Source organism: Pseudonaja textilis, chromosome 3, assembly GCF_049901715.1.
Source record: "Pseudonaja textilis isolate UNSWEBS1 chromosome 3, rPseTex1.2, whole genome shotgun sequence".
NCBI classification, from domain to species: Eukaryota; Metazoa; Chordata; class Lepidosauria; order Squamata; family Elapidae; genus Pseudonaja; species Pseudonaja textilis.
In genome coordinates, this window is record NC_141992.1 from 141,419,974 (window position 1) to 141,444,056 (window position 24,083).

At 33.6% G+C, this 24,083-nt stretch overlaps 1 protein-coding gene across 4 annotated transcripts in view; it reads right to left on the reverse strand.

Moving 5' to 3' along the window:
• The window catches only part of ATP9B (ATPase phospholipid transporting 9B), a 138,311-nt gene that overhangs the window by 66,623 nt on the left and 47,605 nt on the right, over positions 1 to 24,083 (reverse strand). For all 4 annotated transcript variants that reach the window (XM_087930998.1, XM_026699472.2, XM_026699471.2 and 1 more), the window contains exons 8-11: positions 18,663 to 18,757; positions 10,409 to 10,489; positions 7,885 to 7,960; positions 6,828 to 6,904 (exon numbers count right to left, since the gene is read on the reverse strand). In XM_087930998.1, coding sequence (XP_087787124.1) covers positions 6,828 to 6,904; positions 7,885 to 7,960; positions 10,409 to 10,489; positions 18,663 to 18,757 — 329 coding nt within the window. The remainder of the gene's footprint in view (positions 1 to 6,827; positions 6,905 to 7,884; positions 7,961 to 10,408; positions 10,490 to 18,662; positions 18,758 to 24,083) is intronic.

The window sequence follows — 24,083 nt, forward strand, 5'->3', positions numbered from 1 at the left end:
TTATTGGAGAGTAATATTTAATTGTATTAATTTATATTTAATTAAATTTAATGAAGCTCGATGACCACTTTTCTGGTTTCAGCTATCCAAAATGAGAAAATTAAACAAAGAATAGTTTTAAACTTTCATTTCGGAAATATGACATATCCTGATTTTAGGTATAATTGTTTTCATAGCATTTAATATGATCCTACTTTACTTCTAACTGAAATTACAAGTTTATTTATGTCCACGTTTTAGCTGAATAAAAAAACTCCTATTTTAATTGTTAACAGATGACTATCAAAGTATACTAATTATGCAAATGCAGACATTTTGTATGCAGTCATGATCCTAAAAGCAGTGTTACAACTGGTTTATGCATTATCAATTTGTTTGCTTGTTCCATTTAATTCATTCTTAATGGAATCTGTAGCAATGCTTTAAAAATGTTTTAGAATAGCTACTAAATTACAAGTCAATAATATATTTCAAGCCATGTAGTATTATTTTTATTACTTTTCTCAATGCACAGGTAGACTGAATGAATATATAATTCTAAAATATAGAAATATTTTAAAAGAATATATGTAAAACTACATTATATTAATATGACGGTTCTAGTTTACTATTGTTTATAAATTTAAAATATAAGATTCAGAAGCAGATTTTTTTCTAAAAAGCTTTATTTTCACACCCAAGTATTAAAAGAAAAAAATTATTCCTCTAGATGTATTGATTGTGTTTTGCTCTATTTTAAAATGCAGTTAAGAGATTTATATAATAACAGAGCGTTCTGCTTCACATAATAGCACATATCACCTGTCTCTTTCTAGATGACACTTTTAAAAGCATCTTTTTATTAGAAACACAAACCAATACACTCAAAAGGCTGCAATAACTACTTTTAGACAATTCGTATGATCATTTCCTTCTTTATATTCTGACTCTAAGTAACTTATTACTATGAATGGCATGAAAATGGCAACCTGTCACAATTGATTTTTTTTCACTCTAAGTTTTTTTTTTAATATATATATATATATATATAATTATCTTCTTACTAAATAAAGGTCTAGTTTATAAAAGGAAATCTCAAGTTTCAGTTCATGATAACGGAGATGTCTTTTTAATAGCTCTTAGGAAGGTTATTGCTTGAGATTAGTAATTATTTGCATAGTTTTGAAAAAAAAAAAACTTCCAGAGAGGTTGAAATGTTCTTTATCAAGAATTAAATAATCATAATAGCATTCTGATTATAGAAGGGAATGTTACAAGCTCATATTTGGGGGGTCAGAAATTCCACAGAACTAGAAAATATCCTAAGTTCTATTATAAGTTTATTCATGTATTCTGTAGTAGAGATATAAATTTAAATTAATATTTACAACACAATGATGCAAAGATAAAACTCTGGAGGTGCTAATTCTGTCTTATCTTTCCTTCTGCATAGCTACCTCTCTAACCAAGGTGCAAAAGAATTCAAGGACTGCAGCCTGGGATAATGCCCAACATTCAGCTGTTGGAATGGATTGAACTACATTGTTTTTGTGGAAACTATAAAGACAATGTTGTTCATCAGAAGATCTGGGATTCTTATTTAATCCATACAGGTACTTCCAGAAAAAAAAAAAAAAACTTTCTGAGACACCTTTTTTGTTTCTGTATTGTTCCTGGCCTTCCAAGGTGGCAGATTCAAGGGCAAGGAACAAATAACAGCTGAACTGGTTGAACTGACAAATATTACCAATGCTCTCCCAAGAAAATTTGGTATTTTGTAATAATCTCTATAAAAGACTATCCTTCTAGGCATCTAGAGCTCATTTTAAAAGAATATATGGCAAATGGCCTGCTAATCTAGGCAGAAACAGTGATCTATTGAAAGGCTTGTTTATTTATTTATTTGTATTTCATGTTTAGAAAACACCCATCTCCTCATAGAGTGACTCTGGATGGTATGCAATTATACATAAAAACATAAAAGCTACAGGTAAATATTATAATAAGAACCGTTAAAAACAAGAATAATTAAAATGAAAATTCAAAAGAGGCTTCAGGATGCTAACCAGCCCCTTGGCTGGGTGCTTCTCTGTGAGCTGTAAGCAAATCAGCAGTCAGGTCTTCAAGCATTTCCTAAAGGCCAGGAAAATGGGAGCCTGCCTCATCTTTGAGGGGCAGGGGGAGAGTGTTTCAAAGGGCCCCAGCAGCAGAAAAGGCTTTCTTCCTAGACCCACCAGTTGAAATTCTTTAACTGACAGAGTCTGTAGCATACCTTCTCTGCCTATCCAAGTGGGACAAGCTGATGTAAGGGGGGAAGGTATCTCTGCAGGTAATCTGGCCCCATGCCATGTATTAGTATAAAGATCATAACCACACCTTGAACTAAATCTGGAAACAAACTGGCACCCAGTATAGCTCATGCAGTAGAGGTGTGACATATGCCATCCTTGGGCCGCCCAAGATCGCTCAAGCAGCTGAATTCCTTACCAGGTGAAACTTACAGGTGCTTTTCAAGTGTAGGCCCATGTAGAGCCTATTACAATTGTTCAGATGGGAGATGATCAGGGTATCAGTTACTAATTCCTTCTCAAGTTCAGTCTAAGTGTTTTGGTTTTTCATTTAAAGCTACACAAAGCTGAGAGCTATCTGATACATAGAAATGGCTTAGACATTAAGAAAGGAAGAAGATGCCATTCTAAAGATATCACCATTCACTGAATTGTGCTTGATGGACATAGGAATGAGTATTTATTGTTCTTAAGTTGTGAAAAACATCCCATTTGGAATTCTGTTCTCTCTGGTTTTGGAACAGATATCAAGAATTTTTTTCCAGTTTAAATTATTGAAAATGTTTTAATTATATTTTAATGATTTATTATCTTAACCATGCTTTTCACTACCAAAAGGCTGTATGGAGAATATTTGTAGCACAGAATTGAAAATGAGGGGCCCAGGTGTCTGCTTTGCATGACAAAGTTGTCAATTCCAACTCTGGTTGTTAATCAAGTCCCAGAATGCTGGCTTTTTTATGTGGAAAGGTAGTATCGTACAGATTAGGTTGGACATAACGTTTCAAAGCTCTCCTGTGAATTGGTTTTCAATTTATGAAATGTTATATTTCTTTTTACTGAGACTAGCCAGTTCTGCCCCTCCCACTTGACTGTGATGTAATTTTCTCAACTCAGTAACATTGGAACACTAATAATGCTTTGTTCCAAATCTGTAGAAGATGGCATCAGTTTTATCTAAGTGTTATAAAATGCAAACTACAGATCTTTGCAAAGCACCAGTGGCATAACTGTCATAGTGATGAACTACAGAAGACTAATTCTCAACCATCCTGACTTATTTCAATAGCATACTTTTGCTTTTGGCAATAACTGCTACTGAAAGGATCTTAATCCCAGCTGAGAGATTGTGACAGTGCTGTGCTAAAAGACAGGTTAGGGATAGAAGAAAAAAATCTATCTATATGGTCGCTAGGAGTAAAAAAAATAAAAACAATTTGATGGAACATAATCGTGTGTGTGTATGCTGGTGCACATCTGCAAGTTTATATGTTTGTGTATGTTTATGTATGTGCGTGTGGAATAGATATAGGCTCCTGGACTATTTTTTCCTTGAGGAAGAAGAAAACATTTCGCTTTTCATCCAAGAAGCTTCATCAGTTCTGATGGTGGAAGGATGGAAGGATATGGAAAACACACACACACACACACACACACACACACGTAGATACCCTTTCAAATACAAAATCAGTAGCATTTGGAAGGCATGAGAAAGCGGGTTACCATTCCAGCAACATTTTTTTAAAGAAAGAGCTCTATGATCTAAGTATCAGAAATCCTATTAAATAAAGAAGAATAGTAGCAATAGCACTTAAGACTTATATACCGCTTTATAATGCTCTACAGTGGTTTTTTATCCACCTCGAAAGGATGGAAGGCTGAGTCAACCTTGAGCCTGGTGGGATTTGAACTGCAAATTGCAGTCAGCCAACAGTCAGCAGAAGTAGCCTGCAGTACTGCACTCTAACCACTTTGCCAGCGAGGCTCATAGGCCTAGTTAAGATATGTTTTCACTGTCTCAATCCCTATAATAAGAACCTTCAAATAAAAAAGCAACAAAGAAGTAGAGTCCTAATCATCTGACTAGCTTTCTGTATCTTCTACAACATTTTTATGGCTTAAAATCCTTAGCACTTTTTAACGCTCATACTACTGTTCGCAATCCCAATCTCTCTTTTTCCTCCTGTCATATTATTTCAGGCTACAGAGGGAGGTGATAGGCACAAATTTTGTTTTCAATGATTTTAGTGGATTTACAGCAGAACAGGACAATCTTGAAACCATGACCCAGTTTGAACAATACAGCGGTAAACCTCATCATCAACTATTCTCTGAATCTTTCAGTACACTTATAAAAGCATTTAGATTTTCAAAAGCCAGTTTTGTTCATGGTTAAAAATAACAAAGAACAACAAAGATAGTTTTCAAAATTGGTCTTCCGGTGCTGCTTCCGTTGAAGACGGACCAAAGACCATGATCATGCGCGGCTATCAACGTTCCAGCAAACCTCCATTTCAATCAGTAACTCCGACACAACCATATCTCAAAAGTACCTTTATTAGAATAACAACTGGCACATCTGTGGAATCCCAAATCTGAAAGTTTTCAGGCTTCCCACAATTCCCCAAACTACAAATCCATCTCCCCTTGGCCATCATCACATCACATGGCCCAATCACGATCCGTCCAAAAGTATTATTCTTATTTCATCCTGCACTATACTCAATGACCTTGAACTAAAAAAAGAATTTCATTTTGTCTACTTAGAGCTACTCAATTGAATCCACCCCCCTCCCACTTTCTCAAGCTTGTGGCAGTGTGGAATATGGCTTCCAAAGCTGACAGCAGCTTCAATTCGTGCTCAACCTGTCGGAGGGTCCCAAACAGCACTGGCTCTACCCTGGAGGGGTGGGGAAACAGGGGGAGACTGCCAGCTGGGTTGAGGGGAGCTGCATCTCCCCTCCCTGGCTAGGTACACTCCCATCGAAGGCAGGCGGTAGCGGCAGTCTTTAATGGCTGCCCTAAATATGGGAAGCTACCCAGGACTTAAGTGTGTGCTGGGGCAGTGAAACAGTAAGCAGCGTGTGACCAGGCAAAATATTTCAGATTGTCTCAAGGTAACCTCAAGAAATAGAAGAAAAGAGCCCAGCCCTCATTTAAGATTGTGGCAGCGGCAACTGGAAAGTAAGAGGAAATTATAAGGTAAATAAAACTGGATTATAAAAGGACTATACCAGAATCAGAGACTAAATTTGGAATAAGATACAGAAATTGGCATTAATTATGCATTGGTTAGAATGCTAGACTTGTTGGAATTGACTATATTTAAAAGATATAATAGCTAATGATTGAAAATTAGTGGAATTAATACAAGTGAAAAGGAAAAGAAGAAAAAGTGCCACCTAATGGTTAAAGGAACTCGACTTTATGAAAAATTACTGGTCTAGTAAATGTATGAATGGGAAATGAAATAAAAGACTATAGTATACCAATAATCCTGGAAATACAAGAGGAAAAAAAGATCACAGTAAAGACACAAGTGAAGATATCCTCTTGGGACTGTTTGGTGGATTGGGATGGTGATAAGGAAACAGAAGGATTAACAAGAGAAACTGAGATGAATGGATATATCTGGTAAAGATTAAAATAGAAGATGCTGGCTTTTAATATAATAGAGAATAATTTGACTGAATAAGTAAAATGAATAGAATGTGTGAAGAACTTAGATAAGAACTGCAAAATGTAAGGGGAATAATAAAAGAAAGCATGGAACTATGGGATATATTGGCAGAAAAATTAGAAATGGGGATGCAGTCCACAGGAGAACAAAGAAAGTCCAAGGAGGAGGAGTTAAAGAAGCAGCCAGCCCAAAAGAGCAAAAAGAATAATGGACATTGCAAAAAGACACAAAAGGAATTAAAATTAAGACTTTGATGATGGATGTGATAAATAAAAGGGAAAATACTTCCAAGATTAAACAAAAGCAGCAGCAGCTACATCAAAAGAAGTTGCAAAAGAGAGATCAGGAGAGGGAGGGGAAAAATAAGTGAATGGGAGATGAAAACAAAAGTAATAATAGGGTGAAAAAGAGAAGCTAAGAAAAAGGACTGGAAAAACTTAAGACAAGGGAAAATTGGCTAAAATTAGAAGAAATTATTGGGCTAAGAGACGATGGTTAAATACAAAAAAAGGAGGGAATCCCACATGGAAATGTATTTTGGTGTTTTTTTCTTTGTTTACAAATATAGATTGAAGAGTTTTGAAATGTAAAGATTATTGGGAATTACCTTTAAAAATAAAGAAATTTCACTGTAAGAACATAATATAATTATATATGAGAAAAATGATAAAATAGAGAAATTAAGATGGTTTCATTGTTATTAAATCCTTTTATTTTTATGTATATTTATATTAAATATGAAATAGAAAATCTAATTGACTACTTATTGATATTAGAAAAACAAAGAATATGATAAATTAGAAATGATTATACTGTAAAGTATGGGAAATGAGATTGTGATATGATCAAAAGTGATGAAGGAATTTAAAGAAGAGTTTCATTTCTTTAGAGGTCTGTTGCAGGTGGTATATCACTGCCCATAGATAATCCAAATTACCTTTTCTCCTTCAAATTCAGATTAATGCACTGTCCTAAAATTGATAACAATAAAAAGAGCCTAATATTTTATTTATTTAGAGTTTAAATATGTTTTTAATAGGAAAAGTTATCTAAAATAGTAAGTGTTTGCTTTCTTCCTGTTAATTCTGAAACCAGCTTACCTTATTCTTTGGATTTGATGTGTTCATTACACTTCGAGTCTCTTTACCAGTGTAAATAACAACACCAATTACTGTTCCTGGAACAAATATAAGGAAGAGTTATATGAGAATGTTATAACTGAACATTTGTTATAATATGTTATAACTGAACATTTCAAAAGAAGAAAAAAATATTACAAGCCTGTAATTAATCTAAAAGTTTCTCTTTAAGTTTTATGACATAAGAACTGTCTGGTCTGTGCATTTCATTCATTGAATGTCTAAAATAGAAGCATCTTCCATTGCTAGAATTCTTCTTCAGACTTTAACACCAAAGGCATGAATATTAAAACTACTTTTTATTATTGGGTTGCACTGACAGAATGTTGTAACTTTGTATGTGCCTTGCCCCTCTCTGCCTTTATCCTAAAGAGAACTAGGAAGGCGACACCTTCTCAAACTCCATTCCTGCTTTGAGGTGACATTTCTCTTATCTGACTGATGGTTTGGCTGCAGCTCTTCCTCCTCAAAGTTTTTCTTACAGCCTATTAAAGCAGTCCCATGAGTACATTTTAATAATAATGATCCTACATAATGCAACTGCATAATTTGACATGATCCTGACGTTTTGTTGAATGGGAATTTGCAACTCTCCTTTTGAAGCACAAAGGCCAGAAAACATCCAAGTATAAGAATTTCACTTCATTCTTATTCAGATTTAAAAGGCTTTCAGATTGTTAATATCAAAATTATCTGCCATCATTCCTCATCTATCATTATGTAAAGCTAATGAAACAATCCAAGGACTTTTTGATGAATCAAAAGAAAACTTTTCATGACTGTATATAGGTATTTACTTTATTGTGCTGAATAAAGAACATGGAAAATGTTTAACCTAATAATACTTTTAAAGATAAGAAAAGCAGTATTTGGGAATATGGACAAGTATTAAGCAATAAAGAACTCGAGGATTAAAAAGCTAGGATTAAAAAAAGTTAATAGACAAAAATGAATAAAAATGTGAAAACTGAAATATTTCTTTTTGTCACATGTTCCCAAACTATGCATTTTATTTTACCTGACGCAACAACAGTGCTTGCCCATAGTGTATTTTCTATGCTTAGGCTCTCATGAACAGTTGGATCACTGTCTTCCTGCAAAAAAAAAAAAAAAGAATGGTTTCTAAAATTGTATTTTACAAGTATAGAATTATTTACAAATATGTATAAAATATTAAAATCAGAATAATGACCCAGAACAGAAAAAAATATGTTATCTAGAATTATAATGAAAGAGAAACAATAAATAATTTCAGAAAATGTATTGTACTATACTGAATTATAAAATGTATTGTACTGTACTGAATTATATTGGTATAGCTGCCCATCCTACATTTGTGACTCTGAGTGTTTCACCTAATTAAAAACCAGCAAATAAATCCAAAAACCAGTAAAACACAATAACCCCAGTGTATTGACTCTGTCTGGAGCATGGTGTAGAACAGATTTTGGCTCAATTCTAACAAGACTTAGTGGCTGTGGCTGTTTGGGGTTAATGTTGATTATTTGCTCAAAGGCCTCTGTTTTGTTTTTTTGATTTTGTTGTCTATTGGATTATTTTAGTCTGGGTTGTCTATTTGTTTAAAGTTTTTTGCTGCTTTTATAATTTCACTAGTTTTGTATGCCTCCCTGACTTCACCAGAGTAGAACTGTCAATAAATACATGAGTACAAAGTATTGATAAGAATCTAAAATGTTTTATTGTGTTTTGTAATATATATTTTATGAAAACTCGTACTTATGGCATATTCCCACCCAATTATATCAGGAATGTTTTCATATGTGCATATGAAAGCATCTATTAGTTCCGCTATTTCCAAATCTGACTTCTGTAAAGCTGCTAATAGTCTCATCTTTAAGACTGGCCTCCCTCACAGTCTGGAACATTTATTGTTATTACAGTATCCGATAACTTGAGTTCCTAAAGTTTCCAGACTCTGCTATTAAATAACAGACTTCTATGCAAGTATGCAAGCATTAAAGACACATTATCTGCAAATCATATCCACTGTTTGTAAAAATACATTTGGGAACTGGCATTGAGATGTTATTTTGTAAATTGAATATATTTTTCAATGAAATTATAGGCTTAGTTTGCAATAAACTCCTGGGGCAATGGGAATGAATTCTCTCAGGTAAAGAGAATTAACCTCTGAAATCCTGAGGGAATTATGAACTTTTGAGCTTTGAACTAAGTATCACTTAATCAGGAAATTTTACACTCACAGTAGTACAGTGTAGTCTGACTTAATTAGAAAATATCAGCCTTTGGAAATAAAATAATGATTCAGGATTTATATGTATTGTTGACACACTGGAAAAGAAAAAAAAACCCAGTAAACCAATAAACCTTAAAATTTCCTTGCTACCCAATAGCAACTTTTATCTATAAAACTGTAGCCTGGTAGCTAAGAAAGAAGAATCTTGCTTTTTTATTTTGTCTTTCTCCTCTAACATATAAAATTCTCTTTATCAACAATATACAATTTTATTTAAAACTGAAGTAACAGTTCAAATGATAGTAGCAGCTAAAAATCTGTTAACTATTCATGGGACCTGCCCTATTTCAGAGAGAAACAGGTTGTTAAAGAATTAAGGGAATTAGTAGCTGAAGCTCGACTATTAATTTTTTTCAATTACAATTTTCTCACCTAACTCATTTCTGGAATCTGCATTGGACTAGAAGAGTGCTAAGAAGAAGAAAAAAGAGTCTGTGGAAGCTAATGATTTATTTGGCAGGGCTGTGGTGTGTGGACAAGTGATGAGATTAAACTCTGCATTTCTTCCTTCTTCTCCTCTTTCTCCTGAAATGCTGATAAGCACAAACAGTGCATTTTAAAAGAATATCTGCATGTGTAGCCACAGCAGGTGAATCAGAAACTGCACACAGTCATTTGCATGAGCAATGTCTTTACTAAACTAGCATTGGGTACAAACAAGCCTGCTGGGTAAATAGCCTATTGCTGAATGGAAGCACCTGCTTTTCCCCTGATGTTAACAAATTATGATAAAACAAAAAGTTTTATTTCAATATTCTTTTATGTATTTGAAAAATAGCAATGCATTTTCCAGCTGTTGTGGTATGATGTATGCTGCAATCAATGGGAATTACTTGAAACTTGATTGTGATCTGAATTGTGCAGCTTTTACACACACACACACACACACACACACACACACACACACACAAAACTTGGGTTCTCATCTGGTATACATTTGCAAATCCTATTCTCCTTGAATGGCTTTTATCATGCTGTGAACCATTATCAAAATATGGATGATTCTATAGAAGAAACAAATGTCCCTTTGATATTTATTTCTAGCCCATTATCCTACATAGCTCTCTTCTCTAAAGTTGCTAAATTTTTTGAAAAGTGTTTCATGTGCATAAGGAGGTGAAATATAATGGAATAGTATCAAGCTATACTAAATGCTCACTCTCATGACTATTCAGAAACCTAATTAATTTTAGAAGTATTTTCTTCTTAAGGTAATTAAGACAAATGAATACAACAAGAATGAGTACTTCCAGTAACTACTTACCCGTGTAAAGGTACCTTCAAAGCTGTGAATATCCATTTGAGGCTTTTGAGCATAAACATATGCATTGATTGAAAACAGGTCCTAGAACACATAATTTTTAAAATATCTCTGTATGTTAAAGATAAATCAAGAGAGCCTTTATTTCTCAATCCTTCATGTCTAGCTTATCATGCTTATATAGCAACAATAAAGCAGAAATTGGAGAATAGAAGTTCTGTGCATTCCCTATGCTCAAGGCCCGCGGGCTGGATCTGGCCTGTGGTGTGCTTAAATCTGGCCCTTGGGGCTGGCCCTGAAATAGCAAAGGATCGGCCCTCAGTGCCTCTTGCAGCCAAAACAGGTTGTGGGTGGAGCATGTATCTCCCCCGTGCGCCCTGTTTTCAGCCTGGATGGCCTCCTGCAGTACTCTGCCAGCCAAAATGAGGCACAGGGGTCATGTGAGGCTCCCCGTGCCCTGTTTTGGCTAGCAGGGTGCTGCATGAGGTATCCTTCCTGTCTCCCCCTCCCCCTGGCTGAGCCATGGAGAACTACAATGCTGGCTCTTGAAGAAATCCAGTTTGACACCCCTGATCTAGAACTTATTTTCTAAATTATAGATATTACTTTAAATGGGAATAATGAAATATGCTTTGACTTTACTTGTACTATAGGCATAATTTACATTATTTTTCATATACAGATTGCCCTCAAGTATTTTCAAAATAGCATTATAGTTTAGAATTTCAACATATTTAGCTTATCTGCACTGTAAACATTATGATGATGCATGAGTAACAAAAAAAAAATGGAAATCATACTTTTGATGCCTACACTGCAAAGCCTAGCCCTACTCTGCGAACATCTCCTTGTTTGAAATACTTGCTAAACTAAGGACTAAATCAATTCCCATCACTATACAGTAGTCCTTTAATGTCCAAATTGTAACAAAACTAATATGTATATCTGCACACAAATTGTTTGAAATATGCAAGAAGTTATCTATTACTGTGGTTCTTTGATCTGTTAGATCACACGTATTAGCTCTTGTGCTTATGCAAAGCTCAATTTGAAACATTTCAGAATTTAGAGATTGTATTCATTTTTTTACTTTTAAAATTTATGCAACTGCCCAGCTCACAATTAATGACTCTGAATGGCTTAAAACATTTAAAAATAATATAACAACTTAAGTTATTCATAGATAGCCAAGGAACAGCCAAATAATCAATTTGTTTTCTTTAAGATTATGATTCTCTTCTTTTTCATTTATTGTGTCTTTACTGTATACTATCCAGAGTTAGTCTGAGTTGTCTTAATTATCTATCTTATAAATCTTGAATGAATGAATGAATGAATACACCCAGAAAATAATAATCACTTCATGGACTCTAACATTTCAATCTCCATGCCCAACAAAACATCTATCTTCTAAAATACCAGAAGGGCTGGGGACAATTTAATCTCAGGTTGAACATGTTCCACATAACAGGTATTGGCAAGGAAAAGTCCCATGTAATGGGTTCTACAAGATGAATTCTACTACCAGTCTGGTTACACAGTCCAGGAGCTGAAGGGTGTGTGTGTGTTGCACAGTAGGGAGGCTGGTATAATAGCAGCAATCCCAATTGATTCTAATAAACAGAGTTACAAATCCTGTGAGGCAATCTCTGATTGTCTCCAGAGAATATTCAATAACGATGGCTACCTCCTTGCTGCCCTGGACTCTCAACAGCTGCCACACCCAAAACTCAGGTGGGCACATCTCTTCCCTCAATGTCCATTCAGGTCTCAGTAATGTACACCAGATTAGAGTTTTATTGCAGGCTGTCCTGACATTCAGCAACAACAGCCAGGTTGGATGAAGTGGTTGGATACAGGGGACTTGAACACCACACTAATAAAAGACATGTATTTCTTGAGTATGATCTGCCTTTTGCCATACCTTACCTTCCCCCACTTCCCACAAACCTTCCATGATGGCCCAAATCCAGGCAAAGGAATCTCATCTGCATCTCCTACTAAATACCACCTGCCAATTATAAATTCTGTCCCTCATGCATATTCTGTATGCTTCTAATTACAGCTTCTCTAAATCTCAGTTTCTGAGATTTCCAACAACAAGACCCCAACCTAATATAACCTCACATCAGATTATCACCATCAATGAAGGAGGGAACACGGGCAATTCAGTGAAACTTGGATTTAGTAGGCTTTGATGGAATGAAATCCAGGTGCTACAAATGAAAGTACCATTGTGTCATTTTTGTAATGATATTTCTTTATTCATTTACATTCATTTGATTTCTACACCTGTCCATCTCAACAAGTGACATTGGGCAGCATACATCATAAAACATAAAAACAATTAAGACAGCAGAAAATAAATATGTAGGACACCAATAAAATGTTACTATGAATGGTAATACAACGGGGCCCTTAACATACTGTTTGTCCAGTGTGTGAGGCTGTCCTTTACTGATTTCAAGGAATAGTGTGAGTAATGTAACTGGTACTGTAACCAATATCTGTGGTTCTCTACAACATTATACATAAGACTGACAAATGGGACTCTTCAAGGTTGATGCTTCTTTAGACTCAAAATTGGCAGCCTTTTAACTTTGACTAGTTAGAAAAATAATTTTAATAAGTTAGTTCTATAATGCCTGGCATCTTTACAACAATTTACAATGTGATTCTCTCTAGGGCATAACCTGTAGAGATTATGATGCCCGATCTTGCAAGAATGACATTTACATAATGAGGTGTTCTAAGTTAAAGCACCATGGTTACTTGTACAAATGTAGAATTAACAAGACCAAACTCATGCATAGATCTTAAAAACATGACTCTGGGCAACCTAAAAACTAAACTGAAATAATATGAAATTGCTATGGTAGTTGAAGAATATCTAAAATAAATATGCATAACAAAATGCACAATGCATATAGGAGTTGATACAATAAGGTCCAAAAGTTTCCAAATGGAGAACCTAAATGTGTCATCCACAGAGACCTTGATGAAGAACATGATATTTAACAATTCCTAAGTTTTTTTTGATGGTCCAGCTTCCCTGAAAATGTCTGTAAAATTATTTTTAGCTAAGTCAGATATTTAATTTTCAACACTTTAGAATATATTATTACATTTACATCCTTAATATTTCTAAGAGGCAAGTAAGTCTTTATTCATGAAATTATTTATGAAAGCTGTGTTGCATAACACCACATTTTATTAGGTTATGTTTTATATTTACGTGTAGTAAACAGATGTAGATGAGTGGTTTTCCTTGTTCCCACACAGTAAATGACTAGCTGCATTTATTCTCTATACCAGCAAGTGTATCCAGCAAGTCAGTATTTTTTTTTTATCTAGGAACAGATTTCAACATAAAATATCCTTACTCCACCTAAAGAGTCATCAGGGATTACAAGTAGCAGTACTCATCTAAAGATCTGTAACAGTTCATCCTTCTGCTTGTTTCTGCAATCCCTCTTCCTTTTTAAATGGGGATATAGAAATATAGAGCTTTCCTGCCTATATCATGGACCATTCATTTAATACAGATAGTGCTACAAGTATAGTATGCTCAAAGGTATCTGGATTAGGCAAATATATGCTTATCTGAAGTATCTTTTAACAGCAATGCATAAGTGCCTGAGTAAAAGTGGTAAGACAGCTAAGTAAGTAAATGTGTTTGTATGTGTTCCATTTAATTTTAAAAGAATGTAATTCTAACTACACTCTTCATTTCAGGTTCTGATTAATTATGCATACTAGCTCATCCAAGTATTTTAAACATATTTTAAGGGCACAAATCATATTTCAACATCTTCCACTACAAATCAGCTGTTCTAATGCTAAATCATCAACCATTTATTGTAAGCCTTCACACAAGCTTCCATTCAATGCATTCTTGTTTTTCAAAGTTAGTTTTCATCAGCCTCTTGAGAAATAATTCATATGAACCTAATACACATACGGTGTCCTATATCTGCATCATTCATTTCTTCTCAATCTGTTATCACCTACAATTTAGATAATCCAGGCTATTATGTGCTTTATTGTTCACAGAAAAATAGGAGTCTCAGTGTGGCAGAAAACTAATACCACACACATACTCATAATACAATAAAAACTATTAATGAAGTGAGCCAAGCACGAAAGTTTTCTTTCTTTACAGACTCCATGCTTTGCAAAAATTGTTCATCTGGAAGCAAATGAGATGATTTAAACATTTCTTTTATCTGAAAAAAAATATTCAATGTCCAAAATTGTCTCAAGAACAAAAAGAATGCTATTTCAATCTATAAAAATTAGGTATGTGCCAAAAGCACTCATGACATATTTAAACATTATATTAAATTTGAAATAAACAAATTAATTATTGCCTACTGATTATATATTTCCATTTTAAGGTCATTTATATTTACACTATGGAATCTTTATATTTTACATTGTCTCTTTATATGAGCCAGAAATGCATACTTATTTGTACGCAAATACTAAGATTTTCTCTGCATGGGAAATTGACAACACACTATATTACAAGTATGTATAATTTTAACCATGATTTTGTAATTGCTTATAACTAAGATGAAGAATCTCAGCAAATTATTTTGCAAGGTTACACCTAAGTATTTGCATGTCCAGAAGCAATTAAAAGATGGTACAATAATAACACTGCTTTCCTTCCTTCTAAAATAATAATTTAGAAATCACTCTGGAATTATCAATAATATAGAAAAACTTCCTCTATTAGGTCAAGGGCAACATTTGTTCACCTTACTTAAAGATCATTAAAATACATCCTTAATCATAACATGTAGTTCATTACAAATAAAATTGCTTCTGGTTCAATAAAACTAATTAAATGTAAATGGTATTGTTTACTGCTTTATGGATCTTTTGATATAAATCAGCAAGTCACTATTTATTGAAAATTACAGTGACCTCATTGCTGCTAATAAATTTACTTGATCACTTAGGCCAAAGAAGCCTATTCAAGCATATGCACAGTGTAGAAAAACACTACTGTGCATATAACTATGAAACCAAGAAACCTAACCTGGGTGTTAGAGTTCTTACAGCTCAGGCATCATTAAATGACTTGTTGAAATTTTAATTCTCTGATCGCATTAAGTGGTTCAGGAAGACAAGAAAATCTGTAGTGATCATCCTTGACGGTGTCATCTGTTCTTTAAGAAAGCTCTAAAGTTTTGCCTATTTATTTATTCCTGGAACCACTGAAGATAAAGTTGCAGTCTTTATGCAGTCTGATGATGGAATTGACAGGCCATGATAATACTACAAGAGACATTTGGAAACGAATGACAATTACCAACAGTATATTAACTACAGCACAAAGTCCAACTGCTTAATTCAATACAATCCTTGTTTTTTTTCTCTTTTAAACATTATTTTATATATTAAGTTTGTTTTTATTGTTTGTTTTATATATTTTGCAGTCTTTATAAGTTGAATAATCTTTGGTTCCACTCTTTTCTGCTTTAATCTGTTTACTAGAATCTTTCTTTTTTTTGTTCAAATAATTTATGTAAAAGAAACCAAGATTTTTTTACTAATTTAAACCCACAACAATCTATTAATAAGATGAAATGTTATCCTAATGAACCAGAGGTATATGCTGGTTAATGACATTAAAAATTAAGTTGAATTGTCAACACTGAGTGCTAAACGCTGCCAAGAAGTCATGTCTTCTAACCTGAAAACTCTATTACCAGTCAGAATAGAATTTGCCAAAATAACTATTGAATGTACATTTTATTTAAATTATTAATCTTGATTTTTGTTAGCAAATGTTTTGTGCCAAGCATATATTAAAACATTCAATAAATAACTTTTTACCATTGAAAACTGAAATGGTTTATTGGGTTACATGGTAGAATTCATTTGTTTAAATCATAACCTTTTCATCCTCTACAGCCTGCAAGAGTAAAATTGATGACAGATTTTGAGTATAGCAGTATTATGGAAAAAGCTGTACAAGAATACAATAAGCAAAAATTAGGAAAGAAGGATAAGCTTGAAGGATCTCCTCAGCCATTTTAGTAGCAGCCCAGCAGGTGGCATTCAAGAATTACTGTAAAACAGAAATAATCCATTCTTTTTTACATTCTAACCACAAAATGCTTACAAATGTTGACAATTTGTGGAAGATATTTGATACGCTATTAAATATCAGTGACTATTTCCAAGATATCTACAGATTGCCAGGATCTGTAACACTCAGTGCAATAGGATTGAATGAAAATCCATAATTTGATTTGCAGGAATGTAAATGGCTGTTGCCATTTTCAAGTAATATGTCTTGAAGAGAAACCTTTCTTTAGGAAATTAGCCAAGGAAATTCCTGTACCTGTTTCCTCTTTAGGCAGATTTCCCAATTTTTTGATCCATGCTCTCCATATCAGGAGCAACACATACAAAGGATGGAATTTGAATAACTATCCTTTAGTTTTAGCCTAACTGATAAAAATATCTATTGGACTTTGGGGTGCTTTTCTTTGAACATCTGTGTTTCTTTTATTTTCAAAGTTAATCATGCAGCATGTCAGGGATATTGTTTTGAATTAACAGTTCAAAGCACCATGGACAGATGTAGCACCTTGCACAATTTGTGGTTCCTGGGCCATTAAAAATATGTGTTTCCCAGTTCACCGTATGGTTCAGATGGCTTACAACTACAAGAACAACCGTTATTTATAAAGCAAGAATTTGCTTTAGGCAAAGAAAATTATTACATTCTGCATATAGAATCATATTCTATGTTTCTGTGAAAAAATTTTTTTGATTAAACAATATCAGAATATCCAGTGCCAAACTATTTTTAATTGCCCTCTATTTTATTGCATTTATATAAAACAAATTAATTTAAAAAAAATCTCAGAGTGGTTTTACATTAAAACAGACCTGATGCATTAAAGAAAAAACCAGCCCTTTGCCTACAGACCAAAATTAAAACAAATCATCTATTAACAAAAGTTAATATTTAATAAAGCTTACAGTACCATTAAAAGACCAGTTTTATGACACTATCTTATCTCTGTAGATTTAACTATCTGAACATCACTAAAATGGCATGCAGCAAAGAAAATACAATTATGAAATCATTGCATTATAGATGTTATAGCTGTGTATTAACAAATAAATGCAATGTTGTAACAATACTTGATTTGTATCCTGTATGTTCTCCAAAACTCAAAGACCCAGATAGCACTCCCTCCTTCAGTTTTCCTTAAAACAAGTACTTTTGCTGAGAGATGACCGGCCTCAAATAATCTAGTGAGCTTTGAAAGGTTTGCACTGGTTTTCAGTTTTTTCTTGTGCCTAATTTTACAACTGTAATATTAATGCCACCATTTATATACCGTTACGGTATAACAATTATATTTTGATATAGTTTTTAAAGATTTGATTTAGTGCACGTATTAATCATCCTGCACTGTGGGTTTGAAGATAATTAAAAATAAAAACAATTACATTCCTTTTATAAAAACTGAGATAGTGATAGTTCAAAGATCTGAAAAAACAAACAAACATTAAAAGCACTTTTTCTTTTACTGAAGAGCACATTCCATGATGAGCAAATCAAGAAAAGAGATTCATAGTAGTCATCCATCTCTGCTCATTTGACCGCAACCCTTTCCTCACACTCCAAAAGATCCAAGGGTTTAATTTGTCATATATGGGAAGAAGTCTTGGTGTGTAATATTCATATTCAAAGCTGAAAAGCGCTTTGAATTAGATGTGAGTGCACTTACCATACCTGTCAGCAGTGACAGAGTGTAATCACATACCTCTCTGTAACAAACTTCCCAATTTTCCCAGAAGCACATGGAAAAGATGCAAGCTTAGAAAGATGCATGACATTTTTAAGGGTCCACTATATGTCTGTGCTGGGTTTGAAGTAACTTTCCACTTGAGTTCCAAGTACTGGATGCCTCCAGAAAGACATAAGCTTTTGAGAAATTGATTGGAGTCATTTAAAAATATTTGAAATGGGCCCTTAAATTTGACTCACAAATACAGTCATAAAAATAATAAAACTGTAATGAACAATCTGCAGATTTTCTTAAGAAATTCTGAAGTTACAATTTAGAAGCCCTTCTTCTCACTATGTTACTCTTCTAAAGTTTTGAAATATTTATTGATTTCAGAAGTTTGATATTATATATGTTGATTAAAAAAAGAATTCTAAAACAAATAATTATATAACTGCAATGAAAGGACTAAAATGTTGAACCATAATGCTTACCCCTAAAGCTGGTAATCGCTGTGTGCAACTAACAGCAACTTTTAGTTTCCAGTCTGTCTCTCCATCCAGTTGATCAGTTCGAATAAAACAGGAACCTTAAAATTGCAAAACCAAAACAAAACCCCAAGAACATTACATATTTTAGATTCTACTAAAATAGAAACTGAGCTATGATTTTTTGTAAAATTGAAGTCTCCTACAATTCTATCACTGTTAATTCTGGTAGAGCATAAGACATAAAGAAATTTCTTTTCCTATAGACAGTTTTACTAATATTGTATTTCAAATTTAAAAACATTTCTATTTTTTAAAAAAGATGGGAGTACAGTCTGTACAAAATAATTAACTTCTAGAAAATACAAGGCAAGCATTTTTCAGACAGTTATTGAAATGAACACATTGTAAATAAGTATAAGACAACACGAGAACATTAGACTCCTGTAGTATATTCCAATCAACAGTCTATTCTCCATCATACTTTGCAGATACAAGACATTTCATGGTTCTCTTTACCCTTCCTGTCAATGACTGCTCTCATCCATCAATTTCATTTAGAATTATGCTATAGATCAATGCAGTTCAAGACCAGTGTGGCTCCTCTGAATGGTTGACTGCACATATATTCATTTAATAGAGCTCACACTATGACATGTATCGGCGAGCTGCATTTCCTCTCCACTTCAGCAGTTAATTTCATCAATAACTTATTGCATAGTCCGTTTCCCTTTTATCTAGAAAAAGAGACTAGTTTGTGCCAACTCAGCTTTCAACACCGATCACTATTGCAAAACCTAAACAATAAAATGTCCCTCTACCCAGACATTTTAAAATCATTCTTTAGCACTATTGGCAAGACTTTTTAATGTACATGATAAACTAATTCTTAAGTTTGCATAATGAAATTTAAAGAGCATAAAATTACATCGGCAATACTAAAGATGAGAAGTAACTCATGGCAAAAGCATTTACTCTTATTTTCTTTTACTTATAATTTACATAAAGTTTATTCTGATTTAGTAATAGAACAGACCCACTGATATTAAAAAACATTACACTGTGAATCAGTCCACCATTTACACATTATATTTTATCAATGTATCCATTGTCAAACTGTGCTTGCTTAATCGAGTTTCATAATGACAATAATATTTTTACGTATAACAAGTTCAATAGCATGTTAATCTTTAAATTTAGAAAAATCAGGAAAAAAATGTGGATTTTTAAAAATCTCACTGGTTTTTATCAGAGGCTTTGGGGAACTATATTTTCAAACAGTTAAAAATGAAATTTGGATTCGAAAAGGTTTACAGCACAATGAGGCATTTGTTTATCTGACTGTTTCTGTGTGTTCTACAGAATGGGTAGAAACTAGTATGTATTCAAATAATAAACTACTACTCAGTATTAAGTCATACTATTATATGCATTATTATATTACTACCCTCTTTTTAAAGCTCAGAAAAATTTATATTGCCGTAATATTCCACATACATTTAATTACAATAATACTAAATCAGTGATTACTCCTAACCCCTATCAATGCCAACTGGCTTTTTAATCTTCTGGTGTTAATCAGTGCAAAAGCAATTTTGTCAATAAGCTCACAAAAGTTCTGAGCTTACAAAAATGTTAGCAACCTGTCTGCTGAACCATTTATGAGATTTTTAAAGCCACTTTGGAAAAAAGACCCATTTTCCTAGCAGCCACTTGTGGCGATTTGGAAAGTGGGGGGGAGAGATTTTAACTTACCAACATTAAACTTGTGCTCAATATAGCATATGTTTATAATAAATTGTGCCCAAGCTTGTTGGTAAAGCTTATTTCTTTCCAGCTACTTTTCTTTCATTTGAACCCGGATTTAAAGCTGGCAATCTGGAACTCAGCAATATAATCTACATAAGTATGATTTCTAAGTATTAGTATTTTAAAGTCATCTGAGTGCCAATTAACAAATTTGAATTACAGAAAGTCTCAAATGCCACAATTTCCTCTTAACATAACTTGAGCTGAAATTCAAACTGAGTTCTTTTACACTTTTCACCTGGCATTTTCCCTTTCCAAAAACAAAGATTAACAACTCAACCCAATGAACATTTACTAAGAAGTAAGTCCCACTTTGTTCTATAAGATGTGAATGAAAATAAGACAGCAGCCCATCATCAGTCTAACTTATTGGGCCATAGCTGACAAAAAGGATACAAGCAGCAAAGCTCTTCATAAAATAAAATGAAAGCTGCAGGCATTAAAGAGCTGGCTTGATAATTGATGAGAGTTCACTCAGCACAGAACTGAGCATGTCTGATTGATTTTTATTTATTTTTTAAAAGGCTAGAATCATCCTGGGGAATGTGCTGCAAATCAGGAATTTTGTATAACCACCTGGGGGCACTTTCTAGTCACCCATGGCAACCAGGCAAGATGTTAATGAGAAGGTCCAAGCAAAGAGATTATTTGATAAGCAAAGAGATATTATTTGACTCTGTATCTAATTTGAGAGTTTTAAAAACCTTGCTGGCTCTCTTATTTAGCTGCATGCAATAGTTTGAAAGGACAATTCTGAGCACAGTCTTGCATAATTTCAAGAAACAGAATTTGGAGAGATAAGCTATAACTGGAATAAAAGCCATCATGTTTCTGATTATTCTTCCTTTTACAAAAGAAAGCCTGCAAATTGAGAGTAAAACTAACAGGGAATGTTGGAAAGACTTAAGCATGTTGATATTAATTTAGTATTAAAGAAATGGTTCACTTTTCAAGCCCCACACTTATTTTCAGAAATGGTTCTACAGTATTCCTATTTGCTACTGGTTAGGCAGTACTATCATACAGAGGCTGCAGATGATAAAAAAGATACTCATTGGTGTCAATTATCGGTTATCCTTTTTTTTTTAAAAAAAAAGCCCATATATGTTGGCAAACCTTAAAACCTGAAAGAAGGAATAAACAAATGAATAAATAAAATGTGCAAAAGTTATACAATATATGTTATGTAACTGCTTATTTCCCCCCAGTATTTATTCCTTATAGTACCAATTAGCAGTAATGTATTCCATTTTGTTAAAATGGCCGCTGAATTGGTTTTATACCATATGTCCCTTAATATTTAGATTTTCTCCAATCACAATTAGGACAAAGGAAATGTTGGGGAAATGCCCTACAAAATTAAAATCCATCAGTTTAATTTATGGGTTCCCTTTTATTTCTGCAAAAATGTAGAATAGCGTGTGTGTGTAGTACATTAGCCAGAATATCAAAGCAAAATAATATTCATATTACATAATGTTCAAATATAGGTTTAGAAGAAATTAGGAAAATTTGAAACTTTTAATGCTATCTATAAGAAGGAACTTTATATGCCTTCAATTAAAGTTTTATTGATAGTTCTTGAATCTTCTGTCATCTGTAAGAAAGTGCAGCACTACAGATTTAAATAAGAAAAACGGGATTTCAGAGATGGTATTTGTCCATTCTCTGACTACTCAAAATTTCCGTTACCGGTTCTCCAGCACTGTTCAGAACCTGCTCAATACCACCTCTGAGAAGTATACATGAAGCAGTAGACTGTAACTCTTTAAACTATCTTCTCCTGGGATTGCTGTAGAAGCTACACAATCTTAAGACGAGACACAGCTTCAAACAATTTAAGTCCCAAACCATCTTTCTGACTTCCAGCATAGCTTTAATTTATAAAGTACTTATTTCTAACAGGACTAGAAGCGTGATTGAAGAAAACGCCTGTTCATCTTTTCTTTCCAGCACTGCTGTTAGCTCAAATTCAGAATTTACATGTAACAATAAAAGCCATCAGTAGATCAAACCACGTTTAACCCCTTTTAATGCAGAATAGTCTTAATATGGAGAAAAAGACAATGGTTCCAAATATAAACATTTTTTAGGCATAAAAGTAAGCAAATAGGGTTAATTGTTTTCACTGCACATCATAATTAAAATGAAGGACTAAATTAAATAACTCTGTAATTCTAAACTTTTTTGAGCATTTTGAGCTCTATCCCTAAAACACTGGCAATATGTAAGCATGGAAAAGTGTACACGTTATTCTGGGGAAAATATCTGCAATCAAACATTGAAGATATTTTGCTGACATCAGGGCCACATGATTGCAACCTTCATCTTTAACAATTTGTTTTTTAAATATTGATCCACTTTTCAGGTTCAACAAATCTATTAATGTTTCTTAGTTCTTAAAATACTAACCTTTTAAAAAACATACTATTCAGGCATTTTTTAATGAAACCTCTAGAGGAGACAGCAGAATATATATCAAGAAGCAATCTCATGAAAATGCAGGGCTATGATTAGGTGACTTATTTATTCATTATTCAATTTCTATAGCTGCCTATCTCAGACTTTGGGCAGCAAACAATAATAAAATCAGTTAATCTGATTATAACATTTGCTGTAATCAATTGATTCAATGGTCATATACTTACAAGAATGTATCATATACTAATGAATTCCAGTGATCTTGGAAGTGGCATGTCTATTAAAAAAAGAAACTAAGATCTGCATTTGCCTATCCTAATTAGACAAGGTACTAAAGTTACAATAAACTTCAGTACTTTATGCAGTTGATTCTTTTGGATTCACACTTATTTAAACAGAGCCTAATAGATTTCTGCTTACGTCTGGAGTAAGCAATATCATGGAAAGCAGAGAGAACAAAGAAATTAAATCTATAATAAAAGAAATGGAATATAATTTGCACAAACACCATTCATTAAACATTCCATAACTTTTTTTTATTCATGCAAACCATCTCTTACTACCACATCCATCCTACAATGAATACACTACTTTTTGTTCCTTAAACTTCTCACCTCTCTCTCTTTTCTCTCAAAGGTGTTTTTTTTCTTCAAAAGGCAATTGGAATGCTTTTTCCTAGAGAAAGAAGAAAACGTTTCGCTTCACATCCAAGAAGCTTCATCAGTTCTGATGGCTGGGGGTGTGTGTGTCTTTCTCCCTCTCTTCTTTTTTTAATAACCTGGATGACCAAGAATCTCCACAGATACTCTCAACCTTTTAGGATCTAATTCAGTTCCATCCAGTAATGACTTTCTTGGTCTTTCAGGTCTTTTTTCAATCTCTTTCAGGTCTTTTTTCAAGCATGAACAGAAGAGATGATTCCACCAGACAGTCAATTATTTGGAAGCCTGCACACACAAACAAAAAATCTCCACACCACAAGCCAGGCAAACACCTGGGCACAAACAGATCCCCCCTGATACCTCCAGCTCAAACACACCCCAACCAGGCACCCAGATGAAACCTAGCTTCCTAACAAATGATAGCCATCCATTTACTCGGAGCCAAGCCACAGTAAAAGCCTCCAATACAGGAAACACAATGTTGCCAGCCAATCAAGACAAAAAAAGCCACAAAACAGACAGAAGATATTAGAAA